The sequence below is a fragment of the Equus przewalskii genome, chromosome 9, assembly GCF_037783145.1.
Source record: "Equus przewalskii isolate Varuska chromosome 9, EquPr2, whole genome shotgun sequence".
NCBI lineage: Eukaryota > Metazoa > Chordata > Mammalia > Perissodactyla > Equidae > Equus > Equus przewalskii.
Genome location: NC_091839.1, coordinates 26,849,118 through 26,867,023, shown reverse-complemented (window position 1 = coordinate 26,867,023; position 17,906 = coordinate 26,849,118). Strand labels below are relative to the sequence as shown.

The 17,906-nt window shown below is 44.7% G+C and overlaps 1 protein-coding gene across 3 annotated transcripts; it reads right to left on the bottom strand.

The window, feature by feature from the left end:
* Positions 1–391: 391 nt before the first annotated feature.
* ZNF671 (zinc finger protein 671) lies at positions 392–17,906 on the bottom strand. Of its 3 annotated transcripts, none has more exons than XM_008541958.2 (4): positions 15,671–17,906; positions 5,558–5,684; positions 4,921–5,043; positions 392–4,303 (listed from the first exon to the last, which is right to left on the bottom strand). In XM_008541958.2, the coding sequence occupies exons 1-4, from the start codon at positions 16,148–16,150 to the stop codon at positions 3,087–3,089; spliced, it is 1,947 nt and encodes a 648-aa protein (XP_008540180.2). In that variant the 5' UTR covers positions 16,151–17,906; the 3' UTR covers positions 392–3,086. The 3 variants fall into 3 exon arrangements, with proteins under 3 accessions (XP_008540180.2, XP_070489635.1, XP_070489637.1); XM_070633534.1 differs by having other exon boundaries at positions 15,944–17,906; XM_070633536.1 differs by having other exon boundaries at positions 15,588–16,045.

The window sequence follows — 17,906 nt, the reverse complement described above, 5'->3', positions numbered from 1 at the left end:
ATTCTGACGCTAACTACCTGAAATTAGTGTAAACGTCACAGATTAAGGACTCAGTCCCACAAAACTGCCACCCACTTTAAACACCAATGGCAAATAACTACTACCTCAGCTTACCCACACTTCCATGCAACTTGACTACAAATCAGGAGTTCCCAGGAGCCTCTCCTCAGTTTCCATAATTTGTTATAATGTCTCACAGAACTCAGGGAAACACTTTACTATTACTGGTATATTATAAATGACACAGATGATCGGCCAGATGAAGTACATAAGTGAAGTCTGAAAGTTTCCCTAGAGCAGGAGTTTCTGTCGCATAGAAGTGGGGTACATCACCTTCCTCAGTAGGTAGATGTGTTCACCACCAGAAATTCTCAGAACCTTCTAGTTTAGCTTTTTTTTTTTTTTTGATGTTTAATTACGTAGGCATGATTGATTAAATTGGTGATTATCTCAACCTTCAGCCCCTCTGCTCCCTGAAGGTAGGGGTGTGTGTGTGTGGCTGAAAGTTCCAACCCTCTAATCAGGCCTTGGTCTTTTCAGTGACCAGTCCCATCCTGGAGCTATCTAGGGGGCCCCTAGCCTTGTCATCTCATTAGTACACAAAAAGACACACTTGTTACTCTGAAGATTCCAAGGGTTTAAAGAGCTGTGTGTCAGGAACCAAGGGCAGAGACCAAATATATAGCTCTTGTTATGTCACAGGTGTTAACAATAACTTTGTAGTGATTCAAAGGTGGTGGCATAGTAAACATCAGTGGATGGTGAAAAAAGTTGACTTTAGATAAATTTTAGCAGTGAGGCCTGGGAAAATATAAAATTAATCTGAGCATTTGACTACAAGAGTCACTGATGATTGTCTCCAATATGAAATTTTCTTCATTTTTGAAAACACTGAGCAATACCAGTGTAGAGGGAAAATCACTAGACATTTGATGCTAATTTTATATTATTCCTGGTGTAATAAAAATATTTTAGTTCTGGGGCTGGCCTGGTGGTGTAGTGTCTAAGTTTGCACACTCCACTTCGATGGCCCTGGGTTCACGGGTTTGGATCCTGGGCGCAGACCTAAACACTGCTTATCAAGCCATGCTGTGGTGGTGTCCCACATGCAAAAGAGAGGAAGATTGGCACAGATGTTAGCTCAGGCCCAATTAATCTTCCTCAGACACACACACACACAAATTAGTTCTTGGGGTCGGCCCCATGGCTGAGTGGTTAAGTTTGCGCGCTCCCTTCAGCAGCCCAGGGTTTCGCTGGTTCGGGTCCTAGGCATGGACATTGTGCTGCTCATCGGGCCATGCTGGGGCAGTGTCCCACATGCCACAGCTGGAAGGACCCACAACTAAAAAAATACACAACTATGTACCGGGGGGTTTGGGGAGAAAAAGGAAAAAAAAAAATCTTAAAAAAAAAAAATTAGTTCTTAATGAAAGACTGTTTTTTTTGTTTTTTTTTTTTTGAGGAATATTAGCCCTGAGCTAACTACTGCCAATCCTTCTCTTTTTGCTGAGGAAGACTAGCCCTGAGCTCATATCCGTGCTCATCTTCCTCTACTTTCTATGTGGGACACCTACCACAGCCTGGCTTGCCAAGCGATGCCATGTCTGCACCCGGGATCCAAACTGGTGAACCCTAGGCTGCCAAAGAGGAACGTACACGCTTAACTGCTGAGCCACCAGGTCAGCCCCTCATGTGGAGGTTTTAATTCAATTTCCCAATACATTTGATAATCTACATCAGTATTACCACTGGTTGTTTGAGTCCATTAATTAATCTTACCAATATTACCAATTGGTATCACACCAGATAGCAATTACATTATGAGTTAGACTAAGATCATTACAAAACAAGTCAAAACTACAGTAGTATTCTCTTGGCCTTCCCCCAAAAGTGGTCTTTGCCCATATACTAAATATTGTCATGGAATGGAGTTTAAATTGAGAATCAAGTGTCAGCCAGAGAATTAAAACATTCTTGTGAAGGCACAGTCTCTGCATAATGGGGTCTATCCCTAATGAATGCTTTGGCTTCCTAATGGAAAAGAAGGCATTAGCCAAATCTAGTACAAAATACTGATCTTCTTGAGCTTGTAGCATAGCTTTAATTGTTGATACCATATCAGGTATAGCTAATGATTGGGGTTACCAATTTATCAAGTCCTCCAAAACCGCTAGTTAACCTCTCACATCCATCCTTACACCTCATATAAGACTATTAATAGGGAATATGTAAGTACTAACATACCTGCACCTAAAAGATCCTTACTAATTGAAGCCAACATTTTTTTATTCCCCCCAGGTATCCCATGCTGTTTTAAATTAACCACCTGAGTGGACTTAGGTAATTTTAAAGGTTCCCATCTAGCATGCTCAATTAATTATAAGAAGACTAAGCAGATTTTTTATGACATCACATCCATTCCAATAATATACTGCGGTCAAGGTGAGGCAACAACTATACATAATTTCAGTCCATAAATTCCTTTATAAACCATGCTTTCACCTGCAAGCCTTCTACAGTATCACCATATTCTTGTAATCATATTGCCCTCTAAGTTTTCATTAGCTATTTAAGTTATAACAATACATTGATGATCAGGGCCCAGCAACTGTAAATTTCGTACTGCCCCTAGGCCATTTTACCAATACCAATGAAAGCATGCTGGAGTGACTGACACACTCTGTGGGACTTTGCCAGATGGTAATAGCAGGATGGCTTCTGCCACTGGCAAAGAATAGAATGTGAAACACAGCTCTTGAAGACACCTCACAACTGGGACTGAACAAGAAATCTCCCCCGTGTGGATGGTCTTAAGTATAAGGTTCTACTTCTGAACAGTGGCTCCCTCACAAAGCCTACTCTCAGAGCCTCCCTCTGGGGAGAACTGTTAGGCTGAACAAGGAGACAGCACATTCTCTGTACTGCTAAGGCCTTTGTCCAGTGTGGACTTTCCAATGAGGAACAAAGTTTGGTCTTTACATAAAGGTTTTCCCACGTCTGCTGCATTCATAGTCACTGCTAGGAATTCTCAAATACACAGTAAGTTAGGAGTGTTGGCTAAAGGATTTCCCACATTGGCTGTAGTCTCAGGACTTTTCTCCACTGTGAATCTTCTGGTGGAGGACAAGTGCGTGTTTGCGGCTGAACTCTTTCCCACATTCACTGCACACATAAGGCTGTTCTCCAGTGTGCATTTTCCAGTGCCGAATAAGGTTTGGCCTTTGAGTAAAGGCTTTCCCACATTTGCTGCACTCATAAGGCTTTTCACCAGAGTGAACTTTTTGGTGCTGAATGAGTTTAGAGATGCAGCTAAAGGCTTTCCCACATCGGCTACACTCATAATCACTGCTATGGATTCTCCAATGTACATTAAGGTGGGAGCTCTGGCTAAAGGCCTTCCCACATTCACTGCACTCATAAGGCTTTTCTCCAGTGTGAGTTCTCTGGTGCAGGACAAGTGTGTGTTTGCGGTTGAACTCTTTGCCACACTCACTGCACAGATAAGGCCTTGCTCCTGTGTGAACCTCCTGGTGTCTAATGAGGTTCGACTTACTGCTAAAGAATTTTCCACAATTACTGCACTGATAGAGCCTTTCTCCTGTGTGAACTCTCCTGTGTTCAATCAGGCCAGAGATTTGTCTAAAGAATTTCCCACATTCGTTGCACTCATAAGGCCTTTCTCCAGTGTGGACTGTGTGGTGTTTAAAAAGGTCACAGCTTTGGCTAAAGAATTTCCCACATTTGCTGCACTCATAAGGCCTTTCTCCAGTGTGGATTCTCTGGTGCCGAGTAAGAGTGTCTTTGCGGGTGAACACTTTCCCACATTCACTGCACTTGTGATGCCTCTGTCCCGTGTGAAGGGCTCCCCCAAGCTCGGTGCTCTCATGGGGCTTCATCCTGATATGGGGGACCTGGTGCTGAAGAAGGCCAGAGGTGGCTGGAAAGTCCATTCTGCCCTCAACATATGTGTAGGGCTTCTCTGTCACAGAGATTCTGCAGTTTTTCACAGGGTCCCTGCCCTCATCCCTTCTGAAAGGTTTCTCTCCACTGTGCTGCTTCTGGTGCTGGTGAAGGATTGCACTGAACCAGAATTGCTTTCCACATGTCCCACACGTGTGTGGTTTCTCCCTGGCTTCTCTCCTCTGGTATTCAGTCAGATGTAAGATGTCTTTCAATATTGGGCCAGTCATGTCACATAAGTGGGTCTTCAGAACTGCCAAAGGTGTCTTCACCCGTGACACTCCTTCTAAAGAAACTCTCTGCTTAAAGGATGCATCCTCTTTTTCCACTCCACACCAATAACCTGAAAGCAAAGAAGTACTGAGGTGGTGGCATGTTGACTTTGGTGGAGGGGGCAACCCCACTGTAAATGTCTGACACACCCAGGAATAAGTCCAAGGGACTTCTTCCAGGACAAGAGAGACCAGGTCAGGTTGAGAAAGGGATTGTTATGCAGTACTGGGTTTCTGAAGGTCAGAGAATGGGGCAGGCCTCCTGAAGGCAAGGATATGAGGGTAGAATATAGTAGATAGCTTCTGGTAGGATGTTGGCTATTGTGACAGGTGAGTGCTATGCAGAAGGGCATATCCAGGCCCAGGAAAATCCAATTACAAGTAGCTGGTGTTCAAGGACTATTTAAGGATATGTACCCATCTCATGATACACTAAGTGTAGGCTAATTTTGCAGAACAATGGAGACTCTGCAGTGGAAAGGAACAGGTGCAAGGTAGATGCCAGAAAGATGGGAGATGGCAAGGGGCTAGAATTCAGACTGGAAATAAGTCTCAATGTCAAGTATGGGGAAGGATAAGTAAACATTGTGTGGCCACCAGCCTTGAAACCAAACACTGGCGTGATCAGTCAATATTGCTGGTTTTGGACCCAACCCTGACATCATGCCCTTCGCTGGTATCCACTTACCAGGTCCAGGTCCCTTCTGAGCCTCTCTTTCTGAGGCTGGAGTCACATCCACCTGGTCAGGCATCCAGGGCTCTTCCCCTTGCTCCAGTTGTGTAACTAAGTGTGATCTAAAGGATGCAATTCCTGAGGGAAACACAGGACAGGTGACAGTCAGTACTGGCCCCAAGCAACCCACCCTATGACAGACCACAAGGAAAAAAAAAGGGAATTACAAAAAAGAACTTCAAAGGAAGGTTGTGTCGAATAGTCCAAAGGTCCCCATAAGTAGTGATTATGTGAGTGCCTGTAACTCTTGGTATAATTGAGTCCCAGAAAATGTCACCTAGAGGAAAGGGACAGAGCCTTGGGCAAAGAGGTGCCATAATTCTGGACAGATTTACCGACCCAGAAAATGAGCAAGGTTAATGGGATCCACTGGGCAAACCACATCTTGTGACACTCAAGCCCTTGGCTACATGGCTTCAGGATGGCTCAGTAAGAGGCGAGGACACTCCATACAGCTCAGCCCTAGCACCCATGAATCCTACACGAGGAAACCTGGCAAGGATCATAGCAGTGCCCCTGATCTGACTGTGGGAAGGACAGAGCTGTCCACGGAGAAAAGGAGAAAGAAGATGGTCTGGTGTGAGTACCTTACCCAGTGACGCTAAAAGTGCAAAGTTCTCCAGCATCACATCCCAGTACAGGAGTCTCTGAGCATCATCAAGGAGCATCCATTCTTCCCAGGAGAAGTACACAAACACATCCTCAGAGATCACACAGCCCTGCAATAACATGGCCAGCAAGGTCCAGGAAAAGTCTCTTGATTGAGTATCCCCACACTATCCACCCACAACAATGTCCTGCTCTCCTACTTCCCAAGGTCCCAAGTCAGAGGAGATACCAGGCACTGGTATCATTGGTCCTTGCTCTCTCCTGATTACCCCAGTGATCACTTGTCAGCCCACAGCAACAATAAGCAGGTTGGGAGATACAAGCCATTTAAGCTCTGAGCCTGGAATAGAACACCAAGGCCTACCTCCTCTCCTGACAGCCAATTCCTCCCGGGTCCCCCAGAACATGCCGCCTAGAATAAACCTGGGCCCACTTGTCTCACTTAAGCCTCCAGTGACAGGGCCACAAGACCATCGGTTCACACTCACTCCTTTCATGCACATTACTCCTTGGACCACACCTCCCTCACATCTTCCTCCCTCATGTCTTTGGCTACCTACCACCACTCTTCTCATACACACCATAGACATCACCCTGGACATCCCACATAGCACGGAGAGAACACTTGGCCATACAATCAGGATTCCTATCTAGTCCCAAACCTCCAATGGCTCCAACTGCCAAAGAAAGCCACATTTCTGATTTGAAGGCCTCCCAATCTGGACCTTTTCCTTTCTTCAATCACATGCACCCAGAACCACATGCATACTTCATGTACCCTCAGCCCTTTTCCATTTCTCTGTTGCACACTGTATTAATTTCCTATTGCTGCTATAACAAATTATTACTAGCTTTGTGGCTTAAATCAACAAAAATTTATCATCTTACAGTTCTGGAGCTTATAAACCCAAACTAGGCTTCATTAGGCTAAAATCAAGATGCCATGAGGATTGTACTCCCTTTGGCAGTTCTATGGAAGAATCTGTTTCCTTACCTTTTCCAGTTTCTGAAGATCCCCTGCATTTCTTAACTCCTTGCCCCTTCCTCCACCTTCAAAGCTAGCAAGTGTATCACTCTGATATCTATTTCCTTGCCCAAATCTCCTTTGACTCTATCCTCCTGCAACTACACTGGGCCCCCTACAATAATCTCTCCCTCTTAAGATCCTTAATTTAATCACACACAAAAAGTCCCTTTTGCCATGTGAGGTAACAGATCCAAAGGTTCCAGGGATTAGGACATGGATATCTTTGAGAGGCCATTATTCTGCCTACCATACACATGCTGTCCCCTCACCAGTCACAACCTTCTTATCTCCACCTAATCCTCTGAAAATTAATTTACAACCAACCTCCCCATTTCAGTTGATAAGTGTTGCAAGGTCCAAAACCTTGGATCTCTGACTCCCTTCCTTCCCTCTGCCACAATCTACTTCAGAAAATAAAATCAGGGGCCGGCCCAGTAGCATAGTGGTTAAGTTCACATGCTCCGCTCCAGTGACCTGGGGTTCGCAGGTGTGGATCCCAGGTGCAGACCTAGCACCACTTGTCAAGCCACGCTGTGGCGGCATCCCCCATAAAATAGAGGAAGATGGGCACAGATGTTAGCTCAGCAACAGTCTTCTTCAAGCTAAAAGAGGAAGATTGGCAACAGATATTAGTTCAGGGCCAATTTTCCTCACAAAAAGAAAGAAAGAAAGAAAAAAATTCAGCCCTAGTAAAATAACAGACTGAGAATACAACCTTGTCTGCCACCTTCACAGCACTCACTCCGACACAGCCCACCAATGCTCATCTGGACTACTGCAGTACCTCCTCCCTGGTTTCCCTGTGGTGTGGTCATACATAAAAACAAAATTCTGACCCATAACCTCTGCAGCCACCAGCATGGTAAGCCAAACCAGTCACTGTAGCAACCCAAACAAAAAGGTCAGGACTCGGTAAAAACTGCCATTTTCCCTAACTTTTGCACTCGCTTCCAACTTAGGGCCAATCAGCTTTCCCTCTCTCCTGTGTGCCTTTGAGCCTCTGCCAACCGCAAGTGATGATGCCTGCCTCCCTTGCTACAGCAGGATCTGATGAAATAACCTTTGCCTGTTCTTCTTTGGGTGGGCTTCTTTGATTTCCAGGCCTGCCTCCTGCCCTCCACCCCTTCACAGTCTGTTCACTCCGCAGCCAGAGGAAGCCTGCTGAGACTCTGCTCCAAATTCTCTTGTGGCTCCCACTACCCTCAGAAGACAGGCCGCACTCCACAGCTCCACTTCAGGCTTGAAGCCTGTCCCTCCGGTGTCTCCACCAGAAAGGAAAGAGACCTGCAATTCACAAAGACAGCCCAGCCTCACCTCCAGGCATCTGCACATGCCTTGGGATGCCTTTCATCCTGCATTGCTCTGGGTTCTACAGGGGAAGCTCTCCATATAACTGCTGGCTTGGATTGAGTTCGCCTCCTCAGAATCTGCAGACGGAATTTCAGGGACAGACGCCTCCACATATTGGGGAGGGTGAGGGCACGACCATCAGCTTGGCTGCCGTCATTGCAGCCTGAGGGCCAAAGGAACAAGAGCAAGAGGAGGACGTGGGCTGGTGCCGCGCCTCCAGCCCACCTCTGTGCAGTGGGCACCACATGCCCCTAGCAGCCAGCACACCAGATCGGGGCATATTAGTCTTAAATCACAGGGATATGAAAGTGCAGTAGACAAGAGGGCCACCATGAGGACAGCCAAAGTCCCACCCCAACATGAACCACTCCCAGGAAAGACCTCCTCCCAGGCCATCACTGGCTGAACTGCCACCTCATGGCACAGAACCTTGTAGGCACTGAAGTCACCAGTAGGCACAAAAGGGAGGCCCAGGTGGTCAGAAGGTGGAAGGCAAAAGAATCATTTACTGAGCATCTACTGGGTGCTGAGCCTGCCAGTTGCTGCCAAGCCTCATCTTGTGTCTCACATCGTCTCCTCCGAGTCTGTAGCAGGTGCCCCATGTCCTGAGCGTGACCCCTTGGCTCTTGTGGAGGTTCACGGCTGGAAATCCCAACTTCCACCCCCTAATTTGGGACCCTACGCAAGCAACTTCACCTCCAAGATATGAAACAAAAGATGAAGATAAAACCTCTCTGACCTCTGTGAAGTTATTCAAATGCTCTTCAAACGTAAACGTCCATTCCTTAAAATGGCAGAGAAAGTAGCTACATCTAGGTGAAGTTCTGTATAAAGCACTTAAAACTGCAAGGTGCAGTCAGCACTGGACATACGGTCCTCATCATCACAAGTCTGGCCTTTCATCTAGCCCTGTGGTGGGAGGTAAGTCACAGTTGCCTATTTGCAGAGCTAAGGGCAGCATCTGTCAAAATTCAAATACACATAACCCGGACCTGCAAGTAGCCTTGACAGCAATGATTAAAAATTTTACAGGATGGCAGAGTGTGTACAATCTCTGCCGTTCAAAATTATTTCAAGAAAAAAATCACACATAAAAAAATGATACAAATTTCAGGAAGCCTGTTGTAAGGGGGATACATTCCTCTAGGCAAGATGACTCAAGATTTACAATTTAAGAAATATTTTTCCTCAAGAATAAGTACAGCATAGAGTTGACATCATTTCAAATTTTGTGGCACAATTCTTCTATACCTTACTTTTTTTTTTTTTAAAAGACTGGCCCTGAGCTAACCTCTGTTGCCAATCTCTTTTTTTCTTCTCCCAAAGCCCCCCAGTACATAGTTGTATATTCTAGTTGTAGGTCCTCCTCGTTCTGTTATGTGGGACGCCGCCTCAGCATGGCTTTATGAGTGGTGCCAGGTCTGCATCCAGGATCTGAACCAGAGAAACCCTGGGCTGCCGAAGCAGAGTGCGCGAACTTAACCACTCGGCCACAAGGCCGGCTGCCTATATCTTACTTTCAAATTCACAAACTTTGAACTTGCATTAGAACCAGTCATGTGGTGTTTGGCTTCAAACTGGCAACAGAATCTACCATATGGTGTCTAGTGTCTGACTTCAGGGCCTGGGCTCCTGGGGGAAGCTTACCTGGTTTTGCAGCTAATAACCCCAGTACTGATTAGGGTTCCTTGGGCAGGAACCTCATCTCTCCAAATCTCAGTTTCCTCATTTCTTAAATGGGGAAATAATAGTATCCACAGCACATGGTTGCAATTACTACCTGGGTAATTACATGCCATCCTCTGGTCATTCTCCCAACAGTGCTTCAAACCCTTCATGCTTTGGAAAACAGAAGGTGACTCCTGACCACCCACATCCTCTTGACTTGCACCCTTGATTCAGAAGATTCCAGGTGCTCACCTCCTGCAGGAACTAGAACCCTGCCCTCCTCAACTGTCCTCCAGTAAACTGGCCCCAGGTTGATCTGTGTGGTCAACAGAAGCTCAGGCTGAATTCTCATGACTCAGGCTCATCAGCATCAGTCTCCGGCCGGACACCATCACTTGATACTGGAGACCAAAGGGAGTACTAAATCCTTAGAAGGGAGGAAAAGCAAAACCCCCGAATTCCATGGAAAAAAACGCTCTGTTTATTAGGTCATCTTTAATTTCTCTCAGCAGCAGTGTTTTGTAGATTTCAATGAAACTTTCACGTTTTCAGTAATAAATAATTTTGCAGTTTTCAATAAAATGCTTAGGAATGAATATAATGAAAGAACGCGCACATATTTCATTATAGTCATTCCTAAGTATTTTATGTTTTGATGATATAGATTTGTAAAATTTCATCAATTTTTGTTTTCTGTGTACTGCTGACATACAGACTAGTTTATTTACATCTGTATCTGTCTGTCTACCCTCCCACGTTATTTATACATATACGTAAAGAGAAAGAACTTGTACATAGCACTTTGCTACAATCATTTATGCTAGTGATTTTTCTTCTTTAGCCTGTTAAAATGTTGGATAACACTCTTTGTTTTCCTAACATTAAACCAGCTTGGCATCACTGGAATAAATCTCTTGGTCATGGTCTATAATTCTTTTTACATATTGCTGAATTTTATTTGTTAATATTGTTTTGGTGCTATTTATGCCTATATTCATGACATTAGTTCTAGTAAAATTTTCAGATGCCTTAGAATTTTCCTTACATTCTATTATGTGTTATGTAAAGGCAGGTGTATTTGGTGTGCATTTCTAAAATTTAAATGTGTTTGCATATTTTTTCATATACCTAATAGTCACCTGGATTTCCTCTACCATTGACTGTCTGCTCCTATTCTAGCCATTTAGGTTGGAGTCTTATTTCTTGTTCTAATTAATACTATTTCCTTGTATGGCATACATGTTGGATCCCTTGGCAGTTTTAGACACTGGAGATATCCAGTCTCAATCTTTCTTGACTCTAAATTTTGGCTGCCATAAGCTTTATGGAGTAGAAACCTATAACTCTAGAAATATATTTGCCAGTTTTCTATATATTTTGCTTTTTAGTGATACATTTAAATTTGTTGTTGTTGTTAGTACCGTGGAATTGATTTGGATTCCTAGAGAGCCTACATACAGCAGAGTGGAACCCCAGTCTTTTTGTGCCATCTCTCACCTTCTGGCACTATATCAGACAAGGCTCCACTGCTATTCATAGGGTTTTTGTGGCCAATTTCTTCGGAAGTCAGTAGCCAGGTTCTTCCTAATCTGTCAGCTCCACTGAAATCTGTCTACTATGGGTAACCCTGCTGGTATTTAAAATACCAATGGCATAGCTTTCAGCATCACAGCAACATGCCACTGCCACAGTATGACAACCAAGAGATGAGTGGCGTGGTTCCCTCACCAAGAAACGAAACTGAGATGTGGCGGTGAGAACATGCAATCTTAACCACTAGATCACCAGGGCTATCTGGTTACACTGAAATCACCCTTGCCTATTTTACAAAATGCGTCTAGTTTATCTTCTATTGGTTTTCCTTATTTCTTCTTTTATTCTTTGATAATTTGTGTTGTAAAAAATTGAAAGATGTGGATTTTCTGATATTTGAAAATTTCTAATTTAGTCTTGTTTTATTTAGAGAATATATTCTGTATGACTTCAATTTTAAAACTGACAAATTTATTTTATGTACCAGCATTTGGTTTATTCACCAAGTGTACCTGAAAAGAATATGTATTCTGCTCTATACATATCTATTGAATCAAGTTAGCTGATGATGTTAGCCATGTCTTCTACATCCTTAGGGTTTTTTCTGTCTATTCTATTAATTATTGAGAGGAAAGAATTTTGAAGGCCTGTTCTTAGGTACAAATACATTTCAGTTTTACATCTTCTTAATTACATTACTTGCTTGATATTATAAAACGTCCCTATGTCATCTTTGGTAATATTACTTTTCCGGATGACGTTTTCTTATAATATAATCACTCCAACCCTCTTATGGTTAGTATCCATGTCTTATTTCATTCCATTCCTTTTAGCTTATCTCTTTTTTTTTTTTTTTTTTTGAGAAAGATTAGCCCTGAGCTAACAACTGCCAATCCTCCTCTTTTTGCTGAGGAAGACTGGCCCTGAGCTAACATCCATGCCCATCTTCCTCTACTTTATATGTGGAACACCTACCACAGCATGGCTTTTGTCAAACGGTGCCATGTCTGCACCTGGGATCCAAAGCCACAAACTCCGGGCCGCAGAGAAGCAGAATGTACGAACTTAACCACTGCACCACCGGGCCAGCCCCAAGCTTATCTCTATTTTTGTAATTAAGGATCATTTATTACAGACTGCACAGAGTTTGGCCGTGCCTTTAATATAGTCTGACAATCTCTATAATTTAAATATGTAAAATATTTAAAGGAAAAAAGCGAAGAGAATTGTGGGTACAAATGTATAAATTACTCGTTCTTGGCTATCCTCTCAGAAAGGGACAAATCGAAGAATAAGCACATACATGATATATTCAGACAACATTCATCTTGGTTTTACACTTTTGAACATTTTAAAACATACATTCACTAACGCAAAAATGAAGCCACAATATAGGTCACAAATTTTCCAAATTCTCTGTGAATATATGTATATTTATTTACTAGAAGTGTGATAATGTGATGTACAACAAGAAATAGTCATGTACCGAATAACGACGTTTTGGTCAACAATGGACCACATATACGATGGTGGTCCCATAAGGTTAGTACCACAGAACCTAGGTGTGTAGTAGGCTATACCATCTAGGTTTCTGTAAGTATACTCTATGATGTTCCCACAATGATGAAACTGCCTAACGATGAATTTCTCAGAATGCATCTCCGTCATTAAGCAATGCACGACTGTACACATATTTAGTCTTTCTCCTCGTTTCTGGCACAGAGCTCCTGAAATGCTTGGTATTGCCTAAGTGATGAAACCAATAAAGATGACTTTTGTTATATCAAAGAGGTGGCTTTGGGATAGCACCTAAGGATGGCAGCTGGTTGTCAGGAGAACCAACAATCTGATTGGAGGGTTGGAACTTTCAGCCCCCCACTCCTACTGAGTTGAGTCACCAATGGCCAATGATGTAATCAATCACACCCATGTAATTAGGCCTCCATAAGAACCCAGAAAGGGGGTCAGAGAGCTTCCAGTTTGGTGAACGCAGGGAGAGCAGTGTACCTGAAGAGGTCGTGGGAGGTCTGCACCCCTTCCCCATACCTTGCCCTATGCGAGCTTCCATATGGCTGTTTCTGAGTTACATCCTTTTATAATAAACCGTTAATCTAGTAAATAAAATGTCTCCCTGAGTTCTGAGCCACTCAAGCAAACTAACTGAACCCAAGTGGGGCGTTGCTGGAACCTCCAATCTATAGCCAGTCAGTCAGGAGTGCAGGTTTATAACACGGGGTTGTGACTAGCTTCTGAAAGGGGGAGGGGCAGTCTTATAGGACTGACCCCTTAACCTGTGAGATCTGATGCTACTTCTGGGCAAAGAGTGTCAGAAGTGAGTTGAACTGTAGGACACCCAGCTGGTGTAGGAGAATTGCCTGGTGATGTGGCAAAACCCACCCCTACACACTGGAATTGGTGTGGCCATAATCTTAAGCAGCCTTTCTCAAATAGGGTTCCATGAGAGAATTGGTTCCTACAGAAAATGACTTTAGTGAACATTGTCTTAAATACCCCAAGAAAGGTACATATCTAGGACCAGGCTAAATGCAAAAAAGAAAAATCAATTCACTAGCTACAATGGATTCTTTAATTAATGATGAATTCTCTCATGAAATCAGTTTGACAGAGGATACAAAATGAAAATAATCTAGGAATTTAGATACCTGAACTTTTTTTCCTGGCTGTTTTTGTATCCCATGAAGGATACCAGAATATATCATCCCCAAATATGCCTCTTTGACATAAAAATTATTTTGAGCTGAAGGTATTAAAAAACAGTAAACACAGAAAGAGCTTTCCCTTTTCTGCCTAAAGGCAGGATATAAATTCTTCTTTTACTGGAGACAGATTCTTATCAGCCCAGAGACTGGCACCAAAGGAATCTGTGAACAAACTATATTCCATTGGTTCCCTCCCATATATTTACATTCCCACAGTGTGCTGCCCTTGGAAGCCTAAAACTGCTTGTCTTCATCGTGTCATTTCTCTACAAATTTATTATTCTTTGCTGAAGATCCTATAGAAGCTAGAATTCTACGCTGCCACTCTAAGTTACTTTTGGTTTAGGTTTCTCCCCTGTGATGTGTACAGCACATGTTAACACCTATTTTTCTCTTGTTAATCTGTTTTTTTGTTAAAGAGTCCCAGTTGAAAACCTAAGATGGGTAGACACAGAGTTTTGCCTCCTCTACACTCATTAAAATCACAAATAGGGGCCAGCCCTGTGGCCGAGTGGTTAAGATCGCATGCTCCGCTTCAGCAGCCCAGGGTTTCACAGGTTCAGATCCTGGGCAAAGACATAGCACTGCTCATCAGGCCATGCTGAGGCGGCATGCCACATGCCACAACTAGAAGGACCTACAACTAGAATATGCAACTATGTACTGGGGGACTTTGGAGAGAAGAAAAAGAAAAAAGAAGTCACAAACAATATATAGAGAGTGTGAGCAGAAACATTTCCTGTGTTGGGACAACTCATATTAATGGAATCCTTTGGTATGAACTTCCCATGAGGCAAGATGCCCCCACTAAACCTGTCCTTGGAAAATTTATTTAGTCAAAAACACAAGGAGGTTGGGAAAATTTATGATAAGGCATTTGTGGTGTTTTGTGACTTTGGCAAGACTGAATGTAGTGGGATCACTCCTGGCACTGGAGAAGTTTTTCAGTCTGTGTTTCTCTTAGGAGGGGTTATTCAAAAGTGGAGGGTGAGGTCATCAGACAGTAGCAATTTTACAGCACCCCAACTGCGGTCACCATCCCAGGCCAGGCTCCTTAGTGCCCTACAGCCTTCTTCTCATGCAGACATTGGATAGAACCCTTTGAAATGCCAGGACCTCTCCTTTCTGAAGTCTCAGGAATGCCTACCCTTTGCTTCCTGCCTTCCAGCCACAGCCCTCCCCTCTCACCTGGGACCATTTGAAATAACGTACTTAAGATTGCTCTCCTAAATCTGATCTCTAGGCCTGACTTAGTCCACACCACTCTCCTCACACTGTAGACATCTCCAATGCAGCCCCTTCTCCAGAACCCCAGACCTTCCAGTCCAGCTGCCCATGGGACACTTCCACTCTGAGACACCTCAAAATCAACCGTGTCCAAAATTCAACTTCTGATCCCCCTGTAACCTCTCCCCTACTTTGACTTCCCGATTTCCATGAAAAACAAAAAAACAAAACCTAAAAACTTGGTTTTTCATTTCTTACTATCAATCACAGCCGGACCTGATACAGCAGGAAATACTGTCGGTTCTTTTTAAAAAATTTAACAGGAATTTAATCACTTCTTCCTCCTCTCCCAGCACTGTTCTGGTCCATTCATCATCAAAATATTCCTGGAGTAGAACGCAGTTGACCCACCTTACTGGTCTCCGTGCATCCATCCTCACGTTCCCCTCCCCAACCCAATGTTTGGCCCTGCGCAAAATTTGAGATACCTTTAAAATTCCTACTCAGATAAAACCCTTCTTCTATGGCTTACGGCTCCCAAAGTCCTCATAGGGAAAGCACAACTCCTCACACTCTGCTCGTGCTGATACAGCATGGATCTCCCGAACAGTTGTGGTTCCGTCCCACCTCCACGCCTCTTGCTCACGCCGGTCCCTCTGCCAGTCAACACTCTCCTCCACGTCATCACACTGGCTTTCTGATATGGGGCCCCAACCACGAGCTCCCCACCGTTCTGGACACAGGGATCTAGACTGACAGACGTGAGCAGCGCCCGCCCTCGGGCAGGAGCTCGGGTTGCTCTGAGGGCGGGCGGGCCGGGGGCGGGCCGGAGCCGAGCGCTCACCTGAGCCGGCTCCCTCCGCGCGGCCGCCGCCATCGGCCTCGGGGGCGAAGCGCGGCCGGGCGCGGCGGGAGTCTGCGTTGGGGACGCGGACACCGCCGACGCAAGCTCCGCCCCGGCAGAACCTAGGCCTTGCCTCCGTCCAGTGGGGATAACGCCTCCACGTGCGCCTTCACTGTTCCTCCCCCTCCGGAGGGACCAAGCATTCATGACGCAGGCTCTGGTCAAACCTCTCAAGAGCCAACAAAACGTCTGTGGCGAAGAGGACGTCGGAAGTCCCGCCCAGCCATTTTCCGCACGCACGGAAACGCCCCCTTCCCGGGCCTTCACTGGACGTGCGGCGGCGCACTGGTTTCTGGGTAATGTAGTTCTCGGTGAGCCGCTAGCCTAGTCCCGGGGTTCCCGGCCTGGGCTCCTGGGAAAAGGCTGGGTGCCGCCGCAAAGAGCGGCGGTTTATGGGACGCCTAAGCCCCGAATATCCGGCGAGCCTTCGTTCCTCTTAAGGGGACCGCACCCAGATTCTGCGGAATGTAGTCTGCACCAATCACAAAATGTTTGGAGACATATTATTTCAGGTGTTCCCCAAAGCCGCAAATGGACATAGCACACCATAAAGTCTCTCTGTGTCCACTCATACCTGGGAGCTAATGACTATTACCTTGTTGCTTTTTAAATACATATAGACTGAAGCTTCAGCATCAGTTTTATGTTCTTCAGTTCTGGTTAGGGACAAGAGAAAAGACTCCAGACGGGGCCACGGAGTGGAAGAAAGAGGGACGTTGAGCTGCCCTGAAGCAAGTGGACAGATTTCCTCAGAAAACTTTTCTCGTGCCTGTATAATCAGTGATTGTATTCAACCCAGGAAGCAAGCAACACTGTTTTCTTCTAGATAATATTTCCTATCCATATCCCAAGATACATAGAATTGCTTCAAAGATTTGAGACCTGTCAGAAAAGAAGCGTGACCTTTTGAATGCCATTTCTTGAGTGGACTGTGTCTGTCATTGTCACAGTCGGAACATGAGTCCAAAATGGGTCATATGAACCCTAAGATAAATGTTGGGGACGCTAGGTCATCTCCTTGCTGTGAAATGATTACCATTTCACCTTTTATTGTAGGTAGATGTCTGCACAGGGAGTTGAGATTATCACTGGAAAAATTCCTGAAAGTTATTAATAACGATTCTACAGTTATTTGAAGAGAGTGGGAGAAATAGCTCTGGGGAAATATGTATGATAGGTGTAAAAAGGTAAGAGCTCTGTAAAGTTTGAGCCTGACTCCTGAAGTATGAGAAGTGTGAGAATGAAGCTGAGCATGTTGCTATATTGGAATCCTGACCACTCTCAAAGCTTTGTCCACAAGTTGTGGTACTTTTTTCTTTCCTGAAAACACAGAGCAATTGGAAGGAGAGGTAAAGAGGATATTTAGAAAAGGTCAGAATGGTAAAAATCAAGAGCAAAGCGTTGCTGTCATGGTAGTTCATTGCTCTAACATGTATGTGCATTTGAGACAGCAACCAGCCTAACAAGATAGGGCCCATCTGCAAGGCCCCTGGCCTAAGAAGATAAGGCCCCTAACCAATCTTCAAGCTAGGAGAATCAGATAGAGACTACCAAGACCCACATTCCACAGTTTGGGGACTTTCCCGGGCTTACACATGTGCCCTAGCACCCAGGAGTTGTCTGAAGGTGACCCAAGCCCCATACCAGAGTAAGAATCACACCCAGAGGTAGAGAGCTAGCATGCTAATGATACCTGCAACGCACATGATGGCATGCTGAACAACAGCACAAGTGCAAGGAAAACCCCACTTCTCCATGCCATGACAAGGTGCTCCTCCCCAGCCTTTGCCTAATAAAAAGCCCAACAATCGCACTCTCTAATGAGCCAGTCACCTGCCCCTTTCCTTTCTGCACCTGCTCCTTTGTGCCCCCCTTGTGCAAAAGCTAATAAACTTTTACTTTT